This window comes from Rhinolophus ferrumequinum, chromosome X (genome assembly GCF_004115265.2).
Source record: "Rhinolophus ferrumequinum isolate MPI-CBG mRhiFer1 chromosome X, mRhiFer1_v1.p, whole genome shotgun sequence".
Lineage (NCBI taxonomy): Eukaryota > Metazoa > Chordata > Mammalia > Chiroptera > Rhinolophidae > Rhinolophus > Rhinolophus ferrumequinum.
In genome coordinates this window covers 92,691,000-92,710,670 of record NC_046284.1, presented here as the reverse complement: position 1 = coordinate 92,710,670, position 19,671 = coordinate 92,691,000, and the positions used below count along the sequence as shown (strand labels likewise).

The 19,671-nt window shown below is 33.9% G+C and overlaps 1 protein-coding gene across 3 annotated transcripts in view; it reads left to right on the top strand.

Moving 5' to 3' along the window:
* USP9X (ubiquitin specific peptidase 9 X-linked) overlaps positions 1 to 19,671 on the top strand; it is a 128,626-nt gene that overhangs the window by 40,317 nt on the left and 68,638 nt on the right. For 2 of the 3 annotated variants that reach the window (XM_033099978.1, XM_033099260.1), the window contains 12 exons: positions 582 to 727; positions 2,818 to 2,897; positions 4,680 to 4,792; positions 5,893 to 6,111; positions 8,429 to 8,544; positions 8,740 to 8,991; positions 9,065 to 9,203; positions 12,282 to 12,434; positions 13,361 to 13,465; positions 15,289 to 15,495; positions 16,905 to 17,041; positions 18,751 to 18,899. In XM_033099978.1, coding sequence (XP_032955869.1) covers positions 582 to 727; positions 2,818 to 2,897; positions 4,680 to 4,792; positions 5,893 to 6,111; positions 8,429 to 8,544; positions 8,740 to 8,991; positions 9,065 to 9,203; positions 12,282 to 12,434; positions 13,361 to 13,465; positions 15,289 to 15,495; positions 16,905 to 17,041; positions 18,751 to 18,899 — 1,816 coding nt within the window. The remainder of the gene's footprint in view (positions 1 to 581; positions 728 to 2,817; positions 2,898 to 4,679; positions 4,793 to 5,892; positions 6,112 to 8,428; positions 8,545 to 8,739; positions 8,992 to 9,064; positions 9,204 to 12,281; positions 12,435 to 13,360; positions 13,466 to 15,288; positions 15,496 to 16,904; positions 17,042 to 18,750; positions 18,900 to 19,671) is intronic. The other variant, XM_033100752.1, reaches the window with a different exon arrangement.

The following is a 19,671-nucleotide window of genomic DNA, read 5'->3' as shown; positions in this document are numbered from 1 at the left end:
GAATGAAGTTAGCCATATAGTTGAAAATGATGTGACTTATTTAGAAACCACAATTGTGAAGTTTTAATAATTGTTTGGATAATGCTTTGAGCCTAAGGAAATTGCAGAATAAAATTTATTTTTCTCTCCTTCAAATTAAAAAATAAAAGTTAAAAGTCAAACTTTTTAATCTGTAAAATGTGATGTTTCCTGTCTGTATCATTTTGATCATGGCAAGGCTCATGATAGGAAATGTAAGCAGAGATGCAGTTTATGTTGCGCTTACGAATACAGACTTTAAAATTAGACCTGGATTCAAATCCTGACCACAGAGTTGGAGCTGTGTAACATTGGACTAATTATTTATTGCCTGAGTTTTTTCATGTATTAAGTGGCAAGATACTTCCTTATGCTGTTGAGAATTAAATGAAGTTATTTTAAAACAGTGTCACAGAGACTGCCTGAAACGTCATAAGCTTACAATGATCATATCTTTAAAAATTTACATTATTTTCTCCTAAACTGTATTGGTGTTTGAATCATTGGATGTTGTGCATATGTTATAGAAACCTAAATCTAGAATATCTGATTTTTAATTTAAGACTTCATCGCCTGATTCTTCCAATGAAAATTCCCCGGCAACTCCCCCAGATGAACAAGGTCAAGGTGATGCTCCACCACAGGTTGAAGATGAGGAACCTGCATTTCCACATACTGACCTGGCAAAGTTGGATGACATGATCAATAGGTGAGCTGATGTTGTTTTGTTTTCCAATGTGTGTGATAATATGGGAAAGCCACCAAGTTTCTCAGCATAGTGATTGGTAGTGGAAAAGAAAAAGAGAAAGCAGGAATGTCACAGTACCCACACTGCCTCGGTAATAGCCTTAACATCTTAGCCATTGTCAAGTAACCCATGCTTCTCACTGGATTTTAAACATGAAAGGGAGTTACGGTATCAGTAAAGTTTTCAGATTAATGGTGATAACCATAGGTGGTGTGTTTGTGAATTAGAATCGTATGTGTGGTTTCCCCTTTTGAGAGTTTATGAGGATTTTTTTTTCTTACTGGTATGTTGGTTGCTAGGGTTGCTGGATGGCTTGAATAATTCTTGCTTGGCCCTGAGGTAAACCGGGTCATGAGGAGATTAGAGTTTACCCCTTGTGAACCCCTAACTCGTCTGAGGCATTTAACCATTGCAACTGTTTCTCTTGATCTTCATCTCGGGGGGCAGTTTAGAGGATAATTTTTCATACTTATACAAACACATCCCCCAAACCCACCCAGCCCCCCAGTTATTTGGAAGAAGACTCAGAGAATGAAAATTCAAGCTTGTGTGCTAGGGAAGAAAAAGATTTAAAGAAGATAAGGAGAAGAGCATATTGGGGGACCTCCCCCCATGACTTTGATCTTCACCAGGCTGTGGGCTCAACAAGTGAGTGCTAGGGAGGTGTGACACCCCCCAACTCCAAAAAGGAAAGTAAGGAAAATACACTTATACTAAGTTTTTTTGTTGTTGTATTTCATTTTCTAAAAATCAGTTAACACTACTGCATATATAATGGCGGGGGAAATAGAAGCCCTGTGCCTTTTAAAAAAAAAACTCTGATTACGTAAGTAATATAATTTATGCATTGTTAAACAGAAATATGTTGATAAAGCTGTCTGTAATTTCCTCCTTATGTACACACATCCCAACCAAAAATTAACAGTCAGGAGTATAGTCTTCAAGATTATTTTTGTGTTTAGTATGGATTTTTCTACAGATACGGGATTCTAGCTGTAGTATTTTGTAATTTGCTTTCCTCACTTGATCTTGAATATTTTTCCTATTAATATATATTTAACTCACTGTTTTTAATGGTAGATTTGAAAGAACGCATTAAATGTGATTCTGGCAGATGCCTATAGTACTAGTGTACAATGAATTATAGTCAAAAATATGTACGAAGTTTGTAATGTCCCTGACCATTCTCTGTACAAAGGCATCATAGCAGGAGGTTGTATTGTTGCTTTTCGGTATTTGTCTGGTGATTGGCGAATCTAAGTAAAGTATGCTTCTTATACAGACTTGAGAACAAAATTGCAAATCCTCTGGAACAGAAATACAAATGGTATTTTTTATGTAAATTAAAATAAAGACAAAGGTGGTATGCATTTGTTTCTAATAGATTATGTGTTCATGGAGCACTTTTTGTCCATCGGGAATTTTGGGAGCCTTGGGTGAGTTTGGTGGTGAGGAGGCAGGGGTAGATAAAGGATGAACTCCTCGGTGGTTTGGGCTGCCACTGGCATAAGAAAAATCACCACGTAGGTGTTTCCTACATCCTTGTTTGAGGGAAGGGGTGACCTGTGGAGGCATAGAGATTTGGAGACAATAGGTTTCACTTAACCTTGGGTAAAACTTGATGAATGGAGGCAGAAGTCAGTCATTTGCCACCTGCGTATTTTCTCCTTTGTGAGGAAATGGAAGACAGCTCAGTGGTTCATCACATCTCCTCTAACCTGAATCCTGTAAGAGCACTTTCCTGTGAACTCGAACAATTGGTTATCAATTTAATTGATATTTGGTTATTAGAGTAGTTTCGTATTCTGTTATTCCCTCTCTCATAGCTGTATCTTTTGTTTGACAATTCCTTAAAAACATTGTAAAGACAACAGATGGTGCTTAGTCTCACAAAGCAAATAATTCTGCCAATCTTGTTGTTTTAATATTTTAATGTTATTTTAATATTTAGTATTTTCCTGGTGAGGTAAGTAATTACAATTACTAACTCATTTACAGGGCCCCTTAGTGTACATCCAGTAAACATCTTTTTATATTTTTGAAACCCTTAGGCCTCGATGGGTGGTTCCAGTTTTGCCGAAAGGGGAATTAGAAGTGCTTTTAGAAGCTGCTATTGATCTTAGTAAAAAAGGTAAGTTTAGATGTTACGCTTTCCATAGTGCATGCTACGAGATATACTGTCACTTCATCTCTGAAGACTTGATTTCCCTCTCTTATAAACACTTAGTGTATGTTTCTGGACTAGAACATCTAACTAAAATTTCTTGATGAGGCTGATGATATATACCTAGAGCAAGGGTGCGTATCCTTTGGGGGTAGCCTTCAAGGGTGTTTGTAAGTTCTCTGAAGTTACACATAAGTTTTGTGTATATGCATGTTTATAGTCAACTCTACACATTGATTTTTTTAAATAGAAAACATTTGATTTTTTCTCTATAAGGAAAAATTTGAAAGATGAGGTCCTTTTTTTTTAAAATAAGCCGATGAAAAAGAATCTGGTGTTTTTTACTCCGTTGTCTAGAAGTAAAAGCTTAAGGTTGGAATTAATCATTTTTTTCAATGGCTTGGTCTACTTTGGGTGCGGTTGAATTCTCCTTATCAAAGGACTACTATTGTAGTAGTCTCTCTTCATTTTTGATTGAAATAAATGGCAGTAACATTTCAGTTTCTGAAATAGGGTAGCCATTAATGTGTTCTAATTATCAATAGGCATTATCACAATTGAAAATTGTAAAAGTTAATATTTTTAGTACCTTGCTTAAATAACAAAATAATGAAAATGCATTATTAGATTACAGTTATTTTCCACTGTGCAAATTCTTTTGTTCATTTATATATTTAGTCATCGATTCAGCCAAAAGACTTCTGTCCTAGGCATGTTCTAGGTCCTGACTATACGATGATAGGTGAAAAATCTTGACATTCACTGGACATGTATCTCCCCCATCCCTATTTTTTTTCTGGGACCCTGGTTTATTTCAGGGGAGGTTTGTATTTTTTTAAGTACAGTACTGGGTTTTAAATGTCATCTTTGTATAATCAAAATCAAATAATAGTTTATGTAGAAGTTGATTAGCTTTTCATTTTATCATTGAGTTAAAGATTTTCTTTGGGGACACATGACTGTTGACTTTCTGAAGATGAAATTAAGTGAAGCTGTAAAGAAGCCTAGATACTTAGTGAAAGAGACTAATAAGGAAGACAATTTATTCAAGGAAGCACTTATATAGAATAGTATAAGGCAGGGGTGTCCAAACTGCGGCCCACGGGCCAACTGCAGCCTGCAGCAAATTCCAAAAATATATTTAGTTTACTTAAATAAACCAGGTGAGGCAATACGTACTTCACCTCAAGTGAGTGGCCCGGCTGTTTGTATATTTTACCGCATATGGCCCTTGATAAAAAAAGTTGAAAAAAGGATATTGATGTCAAATGGATAATTTATAATCAAAATAAGATTTTGAAAATAATTGTGAGATGTCATTGTTTAAGGTTTACTTTCAGAGGCTAAAAATGCTGTGAAGTGAGTATTTAGATTCCGTATCACGTGGTACTGATAACCATTTTGTGTTTACAGTCCAGTGTTATAATTTGAAATATTTTCAATTCATCGTTATATTACTGGGTTTAGTGTAGTTTATGCAGTTAAGTATTTTTGAAATTCATTGAAGATTATTTTTGTTTCTGAATCAGATATCTTTTTGGCACATAGGAACTTTGATAATACTTGTAATATATTTAAGTTACCTTTCGACCTCTTAGATAAATAAGTTTTTTTCCCAAAGCTAGTCTGCATTTATCAGATATCAGTAAATAGTTTGCAATTATTGACTTTTATCATATAATTGGACATTGTAAGACAACCAGAGAAATACTTTGTTTATATTAATATTTAAATCTCCTCTTTTCTTAGGCCTTGATGTTAAAAGCGAAGCATGTCAGCGATTTTTTCGAGATGGACTAACAATATCATTCACTAAAATCCTTACAGATGAGGCAGTGAGTGGCTGGAAGTTTGAAATTCATGTGAGTCTTGCATTTGACTTTAAAAAATTAGATTTACATTGTGATATATGTGAGTGTTCTCTCTCTCTCTCTCTCTGTCTCTCAGACACACACACTATATATATATGTATTTGATCCATTAATTGAATTTAAAACGTTCAAAATGAGAAACTTAAAATACTTTATAATTTATAATTTCTGTTGAAGGAAGCATGATCATTTAGGATGAGTGTGAGATTTAGAGTTAAAAAACTTAGGTTTAATCTGTCTCCTGGCTTCTCAAGTGCCTTGTGACCTTAGGCAAGCCACCACATTGCATTGAAAATATGATGCTGTCAGTTGTGAGATGCACCACTCACTCATTTTTTGTATCACTAAGGAAAAGAAACCCAAGAAGGATAATCTAATATCTGGAACACGAAGGGTTAATGTCAAGAAATAAACTTACCATACAGAAAAGGCAGAGAAACCTGCATTCCTGAACCTTGGCATCTGGTAAAGGGAAAAAAATCGGAAACTTGAAACCACAAGATTCTGTTCAGTTTGGTAGTCTGAATTGAAATTATAGTTGTGATACACAAAAATCCTCAAATGGAGAATTTAAAATGGTCTCGGGTGTTGCCAAGTAACTGGCAGAAGCAAACACAAATCTCTACAAACACCTTCATTCTAGGAAAATGTACTATAAGTATAGAAATGGAAACTCTGGAAGTGGTGTCAGACTTTTTGCATTGAGGCTTAGCAGATCTACTTCATCTTGGATAATTTATATATTGTTTAGATTTTAGATTTGCTGCCTCTAGTATACAAATTCCAAAGACAGAACATGGGTAATTTGCATCTTGCCTGTGGACATAGAACATTGCTGTCTTCATTTTGTAAGCCATAACAAATGGCCTTTGAAAGTGGTTACTATATAAATTATAAAGTGAATGCTAATTTGCCTTTTTTTTTTGTTTTGATTTATCAGTTTGATCCCAGTTAGTGAAATTCAACATAATCCAAATGATCAATATAGAAAAATGGAGAGATCATTAAGATTTAATTAAGATTGGAAAATATTTCTGTTTGGAATTGCAATGTTTTGATCTTATAAATTACCTTTCCCCCTTATATAACAGAGGTGTATTATCAACAATACTCATCGCCTGGTGGAGCTATGTGTGGCCAAGTTGTCCCAAGACTGGTTTCCACTTCTAGAACTTCTCTCCATGGCCTTAAATCCTCATTGCAAATTCCATATCTACAATGGTACACGTCCTTGTGAACCTGTTTCCTCAAGTGTTCAGTTGCCTGAAGATGAGCTCTTTGCTCGTTCTCCAGATCCTCGATCACCAAAAGTGTGTTGGTTTGTTATTTTCAAAATTAAATATTACAGTTGTTTTGCTGTGCCACAGAACTTTAAATGATCTGAACCTCCTATTAATGAGGGGAAGGATAATTTCGTATTACTCTTAAAGGGATTCTGCATTGTTTTGTGTTTTGGATTATTCAGCTTTATTGAGGTATAATTGACAAAATCGTTTTGGATTTTTTAAGCTTTCTTTATGAAAATAGTTTCCACTGTCTTCTGTCCAGCCTCTTGGGAAATAGTGATAATTTGGGTTAGTATGAAACATCATATTTTTCCTTTTATGTAAGGGTAGAAGATTACTACTTTGACCAAGGCCACAATCATTTTAGACATTCCAAAATTTTGACTCCAAAATCAGGTATATCCTGTAAGTGTCTATCTAGTAATGTATCATAAAAGTAAAATTACAAAAATTATAAATGAAATCAAAACAGTAAAACGTGTAACTGTCAATAAAATACATAGTATACATAAATGTAAAAGTTCTCCAATATAAATTTTTATACCAGCATAAACAGTGAGTATACACTTTAAAAAGTATCCCTGAACTATAATTTTAAATAAATATTGTAACTAACAATATATAGTTCTGGAATTTCGGGAGAGATTTTTTTAATGTTGGCCTTATAAAAAGGAAAAATCAGCCAGGAAAATTTCAATTTATGCATACAATGCCTGGTTTATTCTGTTAAAAGTGGAAATCATCAAAATGTGTTGGATTTAGAGCTGAGATAGTTTCTGACATTGACCAAAGCTCATATTGTTGCCACTTCAGGCTTATTTTTTCTTGAGTAAATCAAATTAATATCAAAATGATGGTGATCTCCAACATATACCTGTATCTCATTATTGTACTTTATTTTTTTCCTGTATAGGTCAGTAATAATCTGTATAATCTATAAGAGACTCATGGGGAACAACTTGATTTAAGATGGGTTTTGGTTGAAGATATTTTTGGTACCTTTCTTTGAAGCCTAGCTCTTCTTGAGTATTAATAATTACTGAGTGTTCCTAATTGCTTAAACATACATTGCAGCTGAAAACGTGGGAAGATTACCTTTTGACTAATTCTTTACTTAGTGTACATAATACTTTTTAAACTATATTGTACATAATTATTGAGTATATCATCCTAACAGTCGCATTTCAGTCACTGGAGAAATAAAAGTACATTACATAATGAGTACATACTTTCTTAGAATTGCTGAATGCCAAAAGGGACCTGGTGAATGAATGAATGAATGAATGAATGAATGAATGAATGAATGAATGAATGAATGAATGGTTTTGAATTAGCTTTTTAACACCAAATGGAAAGGTAGGAAAATAATTGTAATGAACTTATAGAAATATGATAGTTGATTTATTAGAAAATTTAGTGGTTGAAGATTGTCACAAAAATCAAATCAAACCTATCCCCCCCAGCTATCATATTACCTTTTACTTAGCATTTTTTTGGTCCTAGACCTGTCTTTTTGTTTTTGTTTTTAAATATTTGTAGAAATTATTTTGGCTTCAGGCTTTGTAGTGAAAACCACCTCTTCTTATTTCCTCGGTGGCTTCTAAAATGTGGCCTAAAGAGAAGGCAAGGTATAAAAGCTTGTCTTGTACACATCCATTTTTAGGTAGATTTGATTCTTACATAATGTTTTAATTCATTTTAAGTTTTTACAGTGTAAGCATGCTTTTAACTACACAAATTGTTGCCTATCCCAGTTGCATTGTACTTTGAGTTACTGCTTTCCTTGGGGGAGCAGTTGAAACAGTCCATACTATTGCATCCTGGTACCTCTAAGATGAGAAATGGGTGTATTCACATGAGTAAGCAAAAGCACTAACCCACATGTTCTACTTAGGAACAACAGATAAAATACCAGGAGTTAGTTAACTATTACAAAATGAATCCAAACATCTTAATTACTGAATGTCTTTTTTCAGTTGTTTCTTTTTAATAGACTTTTTATCCCCTTAAATTTTGAAAATTATATTTTCAAATAAGAAGGTATTCTCATATGATCTCTGAAATAGGAGTATGGCTTCTAATTTCTGTTCACCGGCTATGTTGGTATGAACAAACAGCTGTGCCCTCGTGATCGTAATCTGCATGGCTTCTTAGGCTTCTCTCTCGGACAGGGTTACTCTGAACAATATGCAATATGTTGTGTACTTTTTTTCTAAGATGGTTTTACATAATTTTATTGAATTTCCTGTTTCTAGTATTTTTCAATCAAGAAATTACTTCAGATAGTACTTTTCCCCCGCTAAAAGCAGGAAGTTAACTTTCTTCATTAACTGTATTGCAGGGTTGGCTAGTGGATCTTCTCAACAAATTCGGCACTTTAAATGGGTTCCAGATTTTGCATGATCGTTTTATTAATGGAACAGCATTAAATGTTCAAATAATTGCAGCCCTTATTAAGTAAGTTATGTTTTAAAATGAATCTTCAGTGCATTATAGAAATTGCTAGATAAAAATTGAGTTTCTTTTTTCAAGTATGGTTTCTTTAACTGCTAACTTGGATTTTTAAAGTAATATAAATAGTCTGAGTTCAGTCCTAGTTGATTGTAAGGAATCAGGTATTATAAGAGCTTTTTGCCTTTTTTTATTTTTCAGACCCTTTGGGCAGTGCTATGAGTTTCTCACTCTTCATACTGTGAAGAAATACTTTCTTCCAGTTATAGAAATGGTTCCACAGTTTTTGGAAAACTTAACTGATGAAGAACTGAAAAAAGAAGCAAAGAATGAAGCCAAAAATGATGCCCTTTCAATGATTATTAAATCTTTGAAGAATTTAGCTTCAAGGGTTCCAGGACAAGAAGAAACTGTAAAAAATTTAGAAATATTTAGGTTAAAAATGATACTTAGGTAAGTTATTTACCTCTTAAAATACTTAATGTGAACGTTTAGAATCACACTTAACACTGAATTTCTGTTGCAGATTATTACAAATTTCTTCTTTCAATGGAAAGATGAATGCACTGAATGAAGTTAATAAGGTGATATCTAGTGTATCATACTATACTCATCGGCATGGTAACCCTGAGGAGGAAGAGTGGCTCACAGCTGAAAGAATGGCAGTAAGTCCTTCGATTTTTCTTCGTCTTTTTTTTAACTTTTATTTATTTTAAGTATGTTTTTCCAGTACCCATCAGCTCCAAGTCAAGTAGTTGTTTCAGTTTAGTTGTGGCGGGTGCACCTCACAGTGGCCCATGTAGGGATCGAACCGGCAACCCTGTAGTTAAGAGCATCGAGCTCTAATCAACTGAGCTAACTGGCCCCAATTTTGCTTTTCTTGAATAAGAATCTACTTACGGCAAAAATCAGAACAACTCTACTCAACATTCAAAGGAAACCTTAGGAGGTGTTTGGATTGATTTATGAGAACGTTTTGTAATAACATAGTTTATTATTTGATAATAATATGGGTATCTTAGCACATCTTTGGTAACTTATTGCTGAATGTACGTGTTCTTAAGTAATTAGTAGCTTGTTGGGAATGGTTGTTTGGAATACAGTAGATAAAGATGATGTTGGGAATAGATTGGATAGTATTTAGTACCTAATGAATGAAGTGGCCTATTGTTCATTTGACCAATTCCACTTAAAGATTTTAAAATAGGAAATATAATTACTGGAATGAGACCTACATGAATTAATGTTTTATTATCATTTTAAGAACTTAAGCACTTATATTTCTATCATTTTGACATTGAAAGTTTAGTCAAACTTTCGTATTTTTGTGTATGTATTTTTTTGTAGTGTATATATTGCAGTTTTGTTTTTTTACTATTGCTAATTCTGCTTGTAATTCTTTTAAAAAATTTTCTTCAGTTTATTTAAACTAAAAAAATTTGCTAAACAGAAACAGTTCACCCATTTCTCTTACCCTCCTGCCTCTTGCAATCACCGGTCTGTATCCATGAGTTTGGTTGTTTTTTTGGGGGAAAAGGGGTTGTTTGTTTTGGGTTTTTTTGTTTGGTGTGTTTGTTGTTGTTTGTCTTTGTCTGGCTTCTTTTGCTTAACATAATGCGCCCATGATCCATCCATGTTGTTGCAAATAGCAAGATTTCATTGTTTTTTATGGCTGGATAATATTCCATTGTGTGTATATACCACAGTCTCTTTATTCATCCATTGATGGGCACTTAGGTTGATCCCATGTCTTGGGTATTATAAACAATGTTGCAGTGAACATGTGATCTCCCTATGAGATACTGATTTCTTTTCCTTTGTATATATACCCTGTAGTGAGATTACTGGATTATGGTAGTTCTAATTTTAATTTTTTGAGGAACCTCCATACTGTCTTTCATAGTGGTTACACCAATTTACATTCCCACCAACAGTGTACAAGGGTTCTCTTTTCTCCTTTTCTTCAGTAACACTTGTTATTTTTTGTCTTTTTGATAATAGCCATTCTAACAGGTATGAAGTGGTATCTCATTGTGGTTTTGATTTGCATTTCCCTTAAAACTAATGTTGAGCATCTTTTCATGAATCTGTTGGCCATCTGTATGTCGTCTTTGGAAAATGTCTATTCAGATCATCTGCCCATTTTTTTATTTGGATTGCTTGGCTTTTTTCCTATTGAGTTGTATAAATTCTGTGTATACCGGGGGTGCCAGAAAAAATGTATACAAGTGGACACTTTGGTCAGTGTTGCTCAAGCAGCGGTTCGCCGTAATCAGAAGTGTCTGGACGCTGATGGTAACCACTTTGAGCCCCTCCTGTAATTGCAGAAGTCAAACATGATGTGTCTTCCATCTTTTGTTATCGGTATATATTATTAACATTTTAATACTTTTTTCTTTCTTAAAATGTGTATACATTTTTTTGGCACCCTCTGTATTTTTTGATAGAGCCCCTTATCTGATATATGATTTCCAATTATTTTCTCCCATTCAGTAGGTTGCCTTTTAATTTTGTTGATGGTGTCCTTTGTTGTGCAGAAGCTTTTTAGTTTGATGTAGTCTCATTTGTTTGTTTTTGCTTTTGTTATATTATAGTTTAAAATGAAGTATGCCACTTTAAAAATAGTGGTTAAAGAACTTCAGTGTGTACTGTCTGACAGTACTGGGGAGACGTGTAAAAGAACCGTCCTTGCACTCAAGGTTGCCTCAATTTAATAGGGGAGACTGGTTAGAATATGATAAAACGTATATATAATGGATGTCTAGACATTGGCCCTGTGTTAGGGGGTTCGGTGGTAGACATCTGGTTTTGCATATGTGATTTGTGCACCTTGTGGGAAGTTGAGCATAGAGCTACTCAGAGTGTGGTTCGAGATATGGTTCTGGTCTTTGAACTGTTGCCAGCCCTAGGTAAATACAGAAAATGGTATTAAGTGTTTGGAAACTTTTGTTGCAATTTGATGTTGCCTCATTTTAATGGTATTTTACAAAAATGCCTGCCTGTAATAGATTAGAATTAAAAGTGGACCTTTACCAGCTGAGAAGTGTACTTCTCTAGCACAATTTGGGGCTAAATACTTTTTATTCTCATTAAGTTGAATACTGTAATGTGTGGACTATTGCCTTTTGGATCATGAGTTGGAGTTTTCTCCTATTGGTATAGACAGTAAATAAATGCCAGTCAAGCAGCATAGCATAGTATTACAGAAACAAAGATGGAATCATGCAATCTTGATTCATATTCTAGTTCCAACACTTCTGAGCTTGTTTACTTTTCTGTAATAGGATAATATATCCCACAATGGCATTGCTTGGAAGATTACAGAGCTAATGGATAAGGAGTAATAGTGTAATGTTATAATAAAAGCAAAAAGTAAAAATGGTGCGTTTTTACCCAAATAAAAACTGGTATAAGGAATCCGAAGATCTTAAAAGTAGTCCTGTACCCACACTACCTGAACGATGGTGATTGCTGCACTTCAATAATATTTTTCTGAGTAAATGCTGGAGTACAATCTTTTTAATGATTTTACTATTTCTAATTCATGCGGAAGCATTTCTGTACAAAATTAAGTTTCATGAAATTGTGATTTTTAATTTTATATGAAAACAACATAAGCATGTTACATTAGTGTATTTTGTATTTAATTCCTACTAATGTTTAAAAATGAGCAATACTTTATATGCTTTTTAAAAGCTTTTTTAATTCTGCTTTGAAACAAGTTTTTAAATTATATTTAATAGGAATGGATACAGCAGAACAACATTTTATCCATAGTCCTGCGAGATAGTCTTCATCAGCCACAGTATGTGGAAAAGCTAGAGAAGATTCTTCGTTTTGTCATCAAAGAAAAAGCTCTGACCTTACAAGATCTTGATAATATCTGGGCAGCACAGGTAAGAGTTTTAAAATAGTGGTTATTTGGTTTTTGAAAGATAGTGAAAACTAAGGAAATATAGTAGTTGTTATGAAATGGGATGAAGGCTTATATCATATGACTTTCAGTATGTTTAAATGCTTATTGTTTATAGAAATCCTGTCAGGAATCTTTCTGAAATAGTCAGAAATTTAAAAAAAAAAATAAAGTATTTCCTCGTCTACAACATGTTTTTGGCAATTTGTAGGTGGTTTTAAATAAGAGACAGTACAATAATAAGGAATGTGCAAACAGTAACATAATAAGGCATGTCTATTGAAAGAGTATAAGACATCTATAATTGGTTTCTTCATAAACTTAATACAAGGAATAAAAACGCATGTCAGGCGGGTTAAATCACTAGATTATTTATAAAGAACTATAATAATCCAAAGAATAAGCAAACTTTCCGGTTTCAGAGCTGGAAACTCTGATTCCTTTGATTATCTTAATGACAAGTTTCTACTCATGGATCACTTGGGAAGTAGTATAGAATTCTAGATTGCAAAGCTTTGTTTTCTGAGTCCATAGAAACCAAGAAAACATTCAGTTTTGCCTGTGAGTGCTTGAAGTTCCAGTTTTGAAACAATACCACTGGTATGCCTTATTTTTCTCCTACATCCAGTGTTAAAATTGACACATTATATTCAATAAAGTATAATGAAATTTCACATGAATTCCCAAAGTATGCATTAACTATATATATCAAGAAATTGAGTTGTCAGGTTTAAAATGGCGGTTCTAAAGAATTTAAAATGTTACTGATTTTCTTGTTACACAGTTAAATGAAGGAGTTGGGAATACTTTATTAATTAATAGTTGTCAGCAGGCTGCATACACTACTTACCTGCTGTTCAAATTTTAGTATGCTAAGATTTTGATTGTTTTTCTTTGGTTTTTCAATAGGCGGGAAAGCACGAAGCCATTGTGAAAAATGTACATGACCTACTGGCAAAGTTGGCATGGGATTTTTCTCCTGAACAACTTGATCATCTTTTTGATTGCTTTAAGGTAATAGTTAACATAGTAAAGTAGTACCATTTCATTTTTAATAGCATTAATTCATTAGATCTGTATGTTGCTTTTAGCCAATAAATGCTTCAGTAGAAATCACTGAACAATTTCTGGTGTGAAGGAATCAGCCATTGTTTTCCCAATGAGAACTTAATGTTCCTTTTTATAATAATAGCCCTCATAAATAAGTAATCCTCTCCCCCCCAAAACAAACAAAAAGAAAAAACACCTCAGGTTCTTAATTTGGATGCTTTTCCCCTAGCAGTTGATATTTTATTTACAGGTCCAACAGAACTGTTCCTTCAGAGAAGGAAGATAGGTTGTACTGAAAAATAAGAGTTGACAGCAAGGAATTACCAATACCTTTGCATTCCAGGATTGATACACACAGCCAAATTGGAAATTAATTCATGGACTAAATGGAAATACCATTTATAAGATAGCCCAAGAGTCTCTACAATCTTACCTGCCATCATGTACTTTTAAAGGCCATACTGTGTAGTGGTCTCTCTCAGTTGCTAGTATTGGGTTTATAAAAAGCCAAATGGTTGGTGAATTTGTGGATCAAGAACTCAAGATCTTACGGTAGTGTACACAAAGGGGTTGTCTTTGAACAAGTGACATTTGATCACAGAGGTATCTTGTTAAAAAATAATGATACTGACTGCTGGTGGAAATGTAGTGCCTACAACCAGTTGGGAAAATAGTTCGGTATTTCTAGAATACCGTAAGTCTCTCATGACTCATCAGTTTGATTTTTGAATATGTGCTCTGGAGAAATTCATGCATGTGTGCACCAGGATACATGATCAACATTTGTAGTAGAATTATTTGTAATAGCAAAAAACCGCTGTGTAAAATGGATAAGTAAATTGTGGAATGTTCACATAATGAAACACTTTGTGACATTGTAAATGTCAGTGTAATAATTCCATTGAAAGGCTCTTGTAATTCACTTAATCAACCTTTACTCTTAGGTTGATTTCAGTTTATTTTCCAATAAACACTGATTAGCAGCTTTATACACACAGCTTTTCTGATTGTTTAGCAACATTCTTGGCCTCTACCCACTAGGTGCCACCAGCAGAATCCACCGCCCATTGTATACACTGGGCATTTTTAAAATGACGTTTTAAACTGATAAGAACAGATACTACATTTGATCTTAAATAACATTTTAATTTTTTTTATTTTAGAGTTATTAAATGAATACTCTTCTTAATTGACGTAGTATTCTATCATTTCCATGTAAGTTAGAAATTATTTTTCTTGGTTAATAACACTTTGTTACAGATGTTTGCTTTCAAATGTGTAATGCACATTGCTCTATAATTGGGGTTTTTTATTATGAAAATTTCTGTGTATGAAGTTTCTTTGTCGTTTTTTAATATAATTTTAAATTCACAAATAAGACTGAATCAAGGCAGTGGTTTTTCAACAGGGCCGATACTGCCCCCCAGAGATATTTGGCAGTGTATCTCTGGTGTCACAGCAGGAGGAGGTGCTACTGATTTCTAGTGGGTAGAGGCCAGGGGTGCTGCTAAACATCCTACAATGCACGGATAGCTGCCCACAACAAAGAATTTTTCAGTTCAAAATGTCAGTGGTTCTGAGGTTGAGAAACCCTGACATAAAGTATTTACCTGTAAATAGACATTTTCTTTTTTTCCTGGAGTTTCAGTCTATCCTTATGTCTCAGATATCACTGAATAATTCTCTGTTCAGCTGTGTTGTTTTTCTGATGAATACAGTTAATCTGGTGACAATTGAAGCTGTGACAAATATGTGTTGTTTTCATGTCATTTAAATTATTTTTCTAGGCCAGTTGGACAAATGCAAGTAAAAAGCAACGTGAAAAGCTGCTTGAGCTGATACGTCGTCTTGCAGAAGATGACAAAGATGGTGTGATGGCTCACAAAGTGTTGAACCTCCTGTGGAATCTGGCCCACAGTGATGACGTGCCTGTCGACATCATGGACCTCGCTCTCAGCGCCCACATAAAAATACTAGATTATAGCTGCTCCCAGGTAAGGAGGTGCTGCTTTCTCAGTTTTTGTTACCCTTCTCCTTCAGTATTAGGATGGCTTAGATACAGAATAGTTTCAGGTTATTCCAATGTTAATACTTGAAGCTATCTTCAAGAATTGACTTACTTTCTTCATGTAAGTTTGCCTCCTCTTAGGTGTCTATGTCAAAATTTTATGGATCACCCGAAAAGCATTTTAGTCTCCTTGGGAGGGAGGCAGTATAAAGATACAGGCTATACGGTGGTAGTATTGTCAAATGTATGGTACTGAATTACCAGTTTCAGATAGATCAGCTGTAAGATATTAAAGCTTAGTAGGAACTTTATAGGAAAGAGAAGTTGGGTTTTCTTTGCTCATAGGGAAGATAAAAAAAAAAAATTTAATAAAATTTCCTCAACAGTAAAACATTTAATGCCTTCCCTATGAGCAAATCACACAACTTCCCTGCATTCTAACTTGTATTCTGTGTATCTTTTAATTCATGGTACAATGAATATTGCTGAACAATTAATTTCTCACTTGTTAAAACTATTTGCTACACTGATGAACTGAAATTTAGGAATGAGCTAAGAATATAAGCTCAAGTAGGTGTGATTCAGATGCTACTCAGTTTTTGACTGTGCCTGCTGTGACAGTTCATTAAGTATCAAATAGTAAAAAGAGCCTTGAGCTTAAATTATTTCTTTAAATCGAGACACAGACACACACACCAAATAATCCAAATTTAAAATTAAATACACAAACCTGAATTTCTGATTACTATTGACTTAGGGAAAGGGGTAAAGTAAATAAGGTATGAGAAGCAAAATGTCATACATGAAACAATCTTGACTTTATAACATTAATTTTTAATTGTGCTTATACCTTTTTCTATCCCTTTCTCTCATCTATATATGGATATGTCTTTATTTTGATTCTTGGTGAATTTCTTTGAACTTAGTTGCCATACTATTATTTCTTCGTAGAATACAAATTTTCAGAGTTGCTCACTGTAATAAAAGCTAACCCATGTAGTGTAACAATTAGGGTTATATTTTATTATATGGTAGAATCTCTGAAAACATCTAATAAAGCCAAATGCCCACCTCCTGGCAAAGTTAAAATCAAAGTTTCTATCAGTGTACCTAATACCTAGTATTTATACCTTTGTGTAGACAAATCTGAGTCTGTCATATTCAGCTTTTATGAAAGTGGTTTACTTTTTGGAGTTCTGATAGTAAATGTGAAATAAAAAAGCTTAAAGCAGCTTTTAAAATTATCATTATTAAACCCTTTACTGCAGTTAACAGTATAATGTTTGTGATGCTAATCTTACAAGAGAAGTTCTATTTTGTAATTCTCAAAATAATTTGAGGGTGGACTTCTCCCGTGTATTGACCTATATAAAACATTGATATTGTTTGTTTAAGGACCGAGACACACAGAAGATCCAGTGGATAGATCGCTTTATAGAAGAACTTCGTACAAATGACAAATGGGTCATCCCTGCACTGAAACAAATTAGAGAAATTTGTAGTTTGTTTGGTGAAGCACCTCAAAATTTGAGGTAAGGCTTTTAACAAAAAATTTCATTATTTTTATATATATATATTTTATTGAAAAGAAACAGCATTTTCAGTTGGTAAAGACATTTAAATAAAATTAGACTGGGCTAAGAGAAGAAGGGTTCATTTGGAACAAAAGATTCCTTTATCATATCTACCTCCTCAATGGTATAGATGAGGAAGTAAGCCACAATTAAATGATATATTTCAGAATCAAGATGGGTAATACTGCCTTCACGTTCTTGGTTCAGAATTACCTCTTATTTCCAGCAAGTATGCCAGGTAATTTCATGGTATATGTTGTATCATCTATTAATCTCATTCCTCATTTCAGTTTTTTCTTCCTCTTTGCCGAGTTTCTACCCTTTATCTCATATTATAGTATATTTCTTAAAGAACTTGTTTCCTTAGTTGGTTCACTCTGAAATATTTAACAATTTATTAACTTTGTAACATACTGTAGACGTTTTCAAAGTAAAATAACTATTAAAAAACAATAGGTTTAAAGTTAATTTCAAAGATTAGACTCCAAGTATGTTTAAATGTGTAGTTAACAATTTTTTTTCCGATTTATTTTAGCTAAATTTCTGTTAAATAACTGTCTTTAAATGTGTATCTTACATGCCAAATTCTGGTTCCTGGAATAATTTGTCCTTGTGTTGTTTGGTTTAAGAGTTGGAACTGATAACAGAAAAGGAAAAAGATGTGGAAAGAGAAAGCTAGGTGTAGTGCACAGAATCTTCACAGTGGAGTCAGGATTCCTGGCTGTGACCTTCGTGTCTAACCAGTTATTCATTTGGTAAAGATTCGCTGATCTAAAGAAGTATATTTTTCTTATGTATAAAATTAAATGATTGCCAAGACCCTTGACAGCTCTAGATTATGATTATGCCTAACACAGAAGTAGAAACGGCCCCATATATTTTGATTTTAACAGTTGAACTTTGTCTCATTTTTCCCCCCAATGCTAAAAAAGTAATATGAAATCAGAAAAGCTATTATAGGGATAAATTTAGACGTTTATCAACAGTAACATTTATTTGAGGGACGTACTTTGATTACATTTGGCCCTCTGTACAGTAGTGCATTCATTTATTGCAGAGACGCAGTAGTATACGTCCTCCTCCAAGGAACAGTGGCTTCATCTCCACTGTTAGTAATGGATAGTAATGGCTGTGAGAGTTTTGGTTTCAAAGATGGCGGCAAAATAGGTTAGAAAGGGATTAGATGTCTTTCTGGTGATACCTATGGGCAACCTTGGCTACAAACCAAGTGTCCCACAATGTACCTTAAATGGCTAATAAAATTTTACTGAAAATATTTTTTTATTCTTCCCCATAATTACAGCATTATCTTTGTGGTGCTAATCTTGCAAGGAGTGTGTCTGTTTTATAATTCTGGGAATAATGCGTAAATTTAACCAAGTGATTTGGTACTAGTATTGTATAGGAGTAGAAATCAGTCATTGAAGCACTTGGTGTGAAATTGGAGAATAGTCATGAATGTATTTTGTGTAAAATAATCATGGAATAAATCTTATTTTTTGAGGCATTTTTTTAATTGCTTGATATTGTCATTAAAGTAAATGTCCAAAAGTATAATTCTATTACGAAGGAAACCATTTTAAGTTTTTCAACTGGTAGCTAAGATTTTAGATTATATAAGCTCTTTTGATTCCAACAGAGTTTAATTGCCTAATTATATTGTTAAGTTCTTCTCGTTTCAGTCAAACTCAGCGAAGTCCCCATGTATTTTATCGCCATGACTTAATCAATCAACTTCAGCACAATCATGCCCTAGTTACTTTGGTAGCAGAAAACCTTGCAACTTACATGGAAAGCATGAGACTGTATGCTAGAGGTATGTATTGTAAGCTCATATGAACTATGGGAAATAACAGCAACTTCTCAGCTTTTTGGGAGGGGGTATTGATTACCTTAAAAATGACAACAAATGTATTTTGTGTTCCTTTATGAGCTTGTGATCCACTTTACTCTTAATTTTTACACACCCTGACCTCCAGGCCAGCACTTGAAGGCTCTTTACTGTAGAGTGCTTGCCTTCCCCACTCTCTTTGTTAAATTGATTTCTTTTTATTCCCTGCTTGGGAGCTGTGCCTGCCTGTATTATACAATTGGTTATTACCTTCTTAGGTATGTACTTGACTCATCTTCAACCTTTGTTTCCTTACTACCACCACTGTTACCTTTTCAAGAAAACTTTTTGTCTATGTCTATTGTATGTATTCTAGTTTTTTAAATAATCCTAAATCCTTGTTTCAAAAGTGCTTCAGACTTTATGAATTAAAAATTCACAAGTATAGAGAGGCAAGGCTACAAGGATCCACATGTTTATATTGGTTTTCAATATGAAAAGTGTCCTATGGTTTTAACAGCCAGGTTTTAAGTGCCTGCCATATGTGGAGCTCTGTTTCAGTGCTCTTGCTCTCTGACATTTGTATCTGAATCTGTGTGTGCTAGAGTACAAATGTGTTATTAGTACATATTCCTGGGTTTTTTTTGCCAAATTCGTAGCCACCCACCCCCACCCCAGTAAAACCAAAAAGCTGTCTTGTAGACTCAAGTTTGTTCCCATAACCACAGGGAGAAAACTTTCTGTTACCACTGTTAGA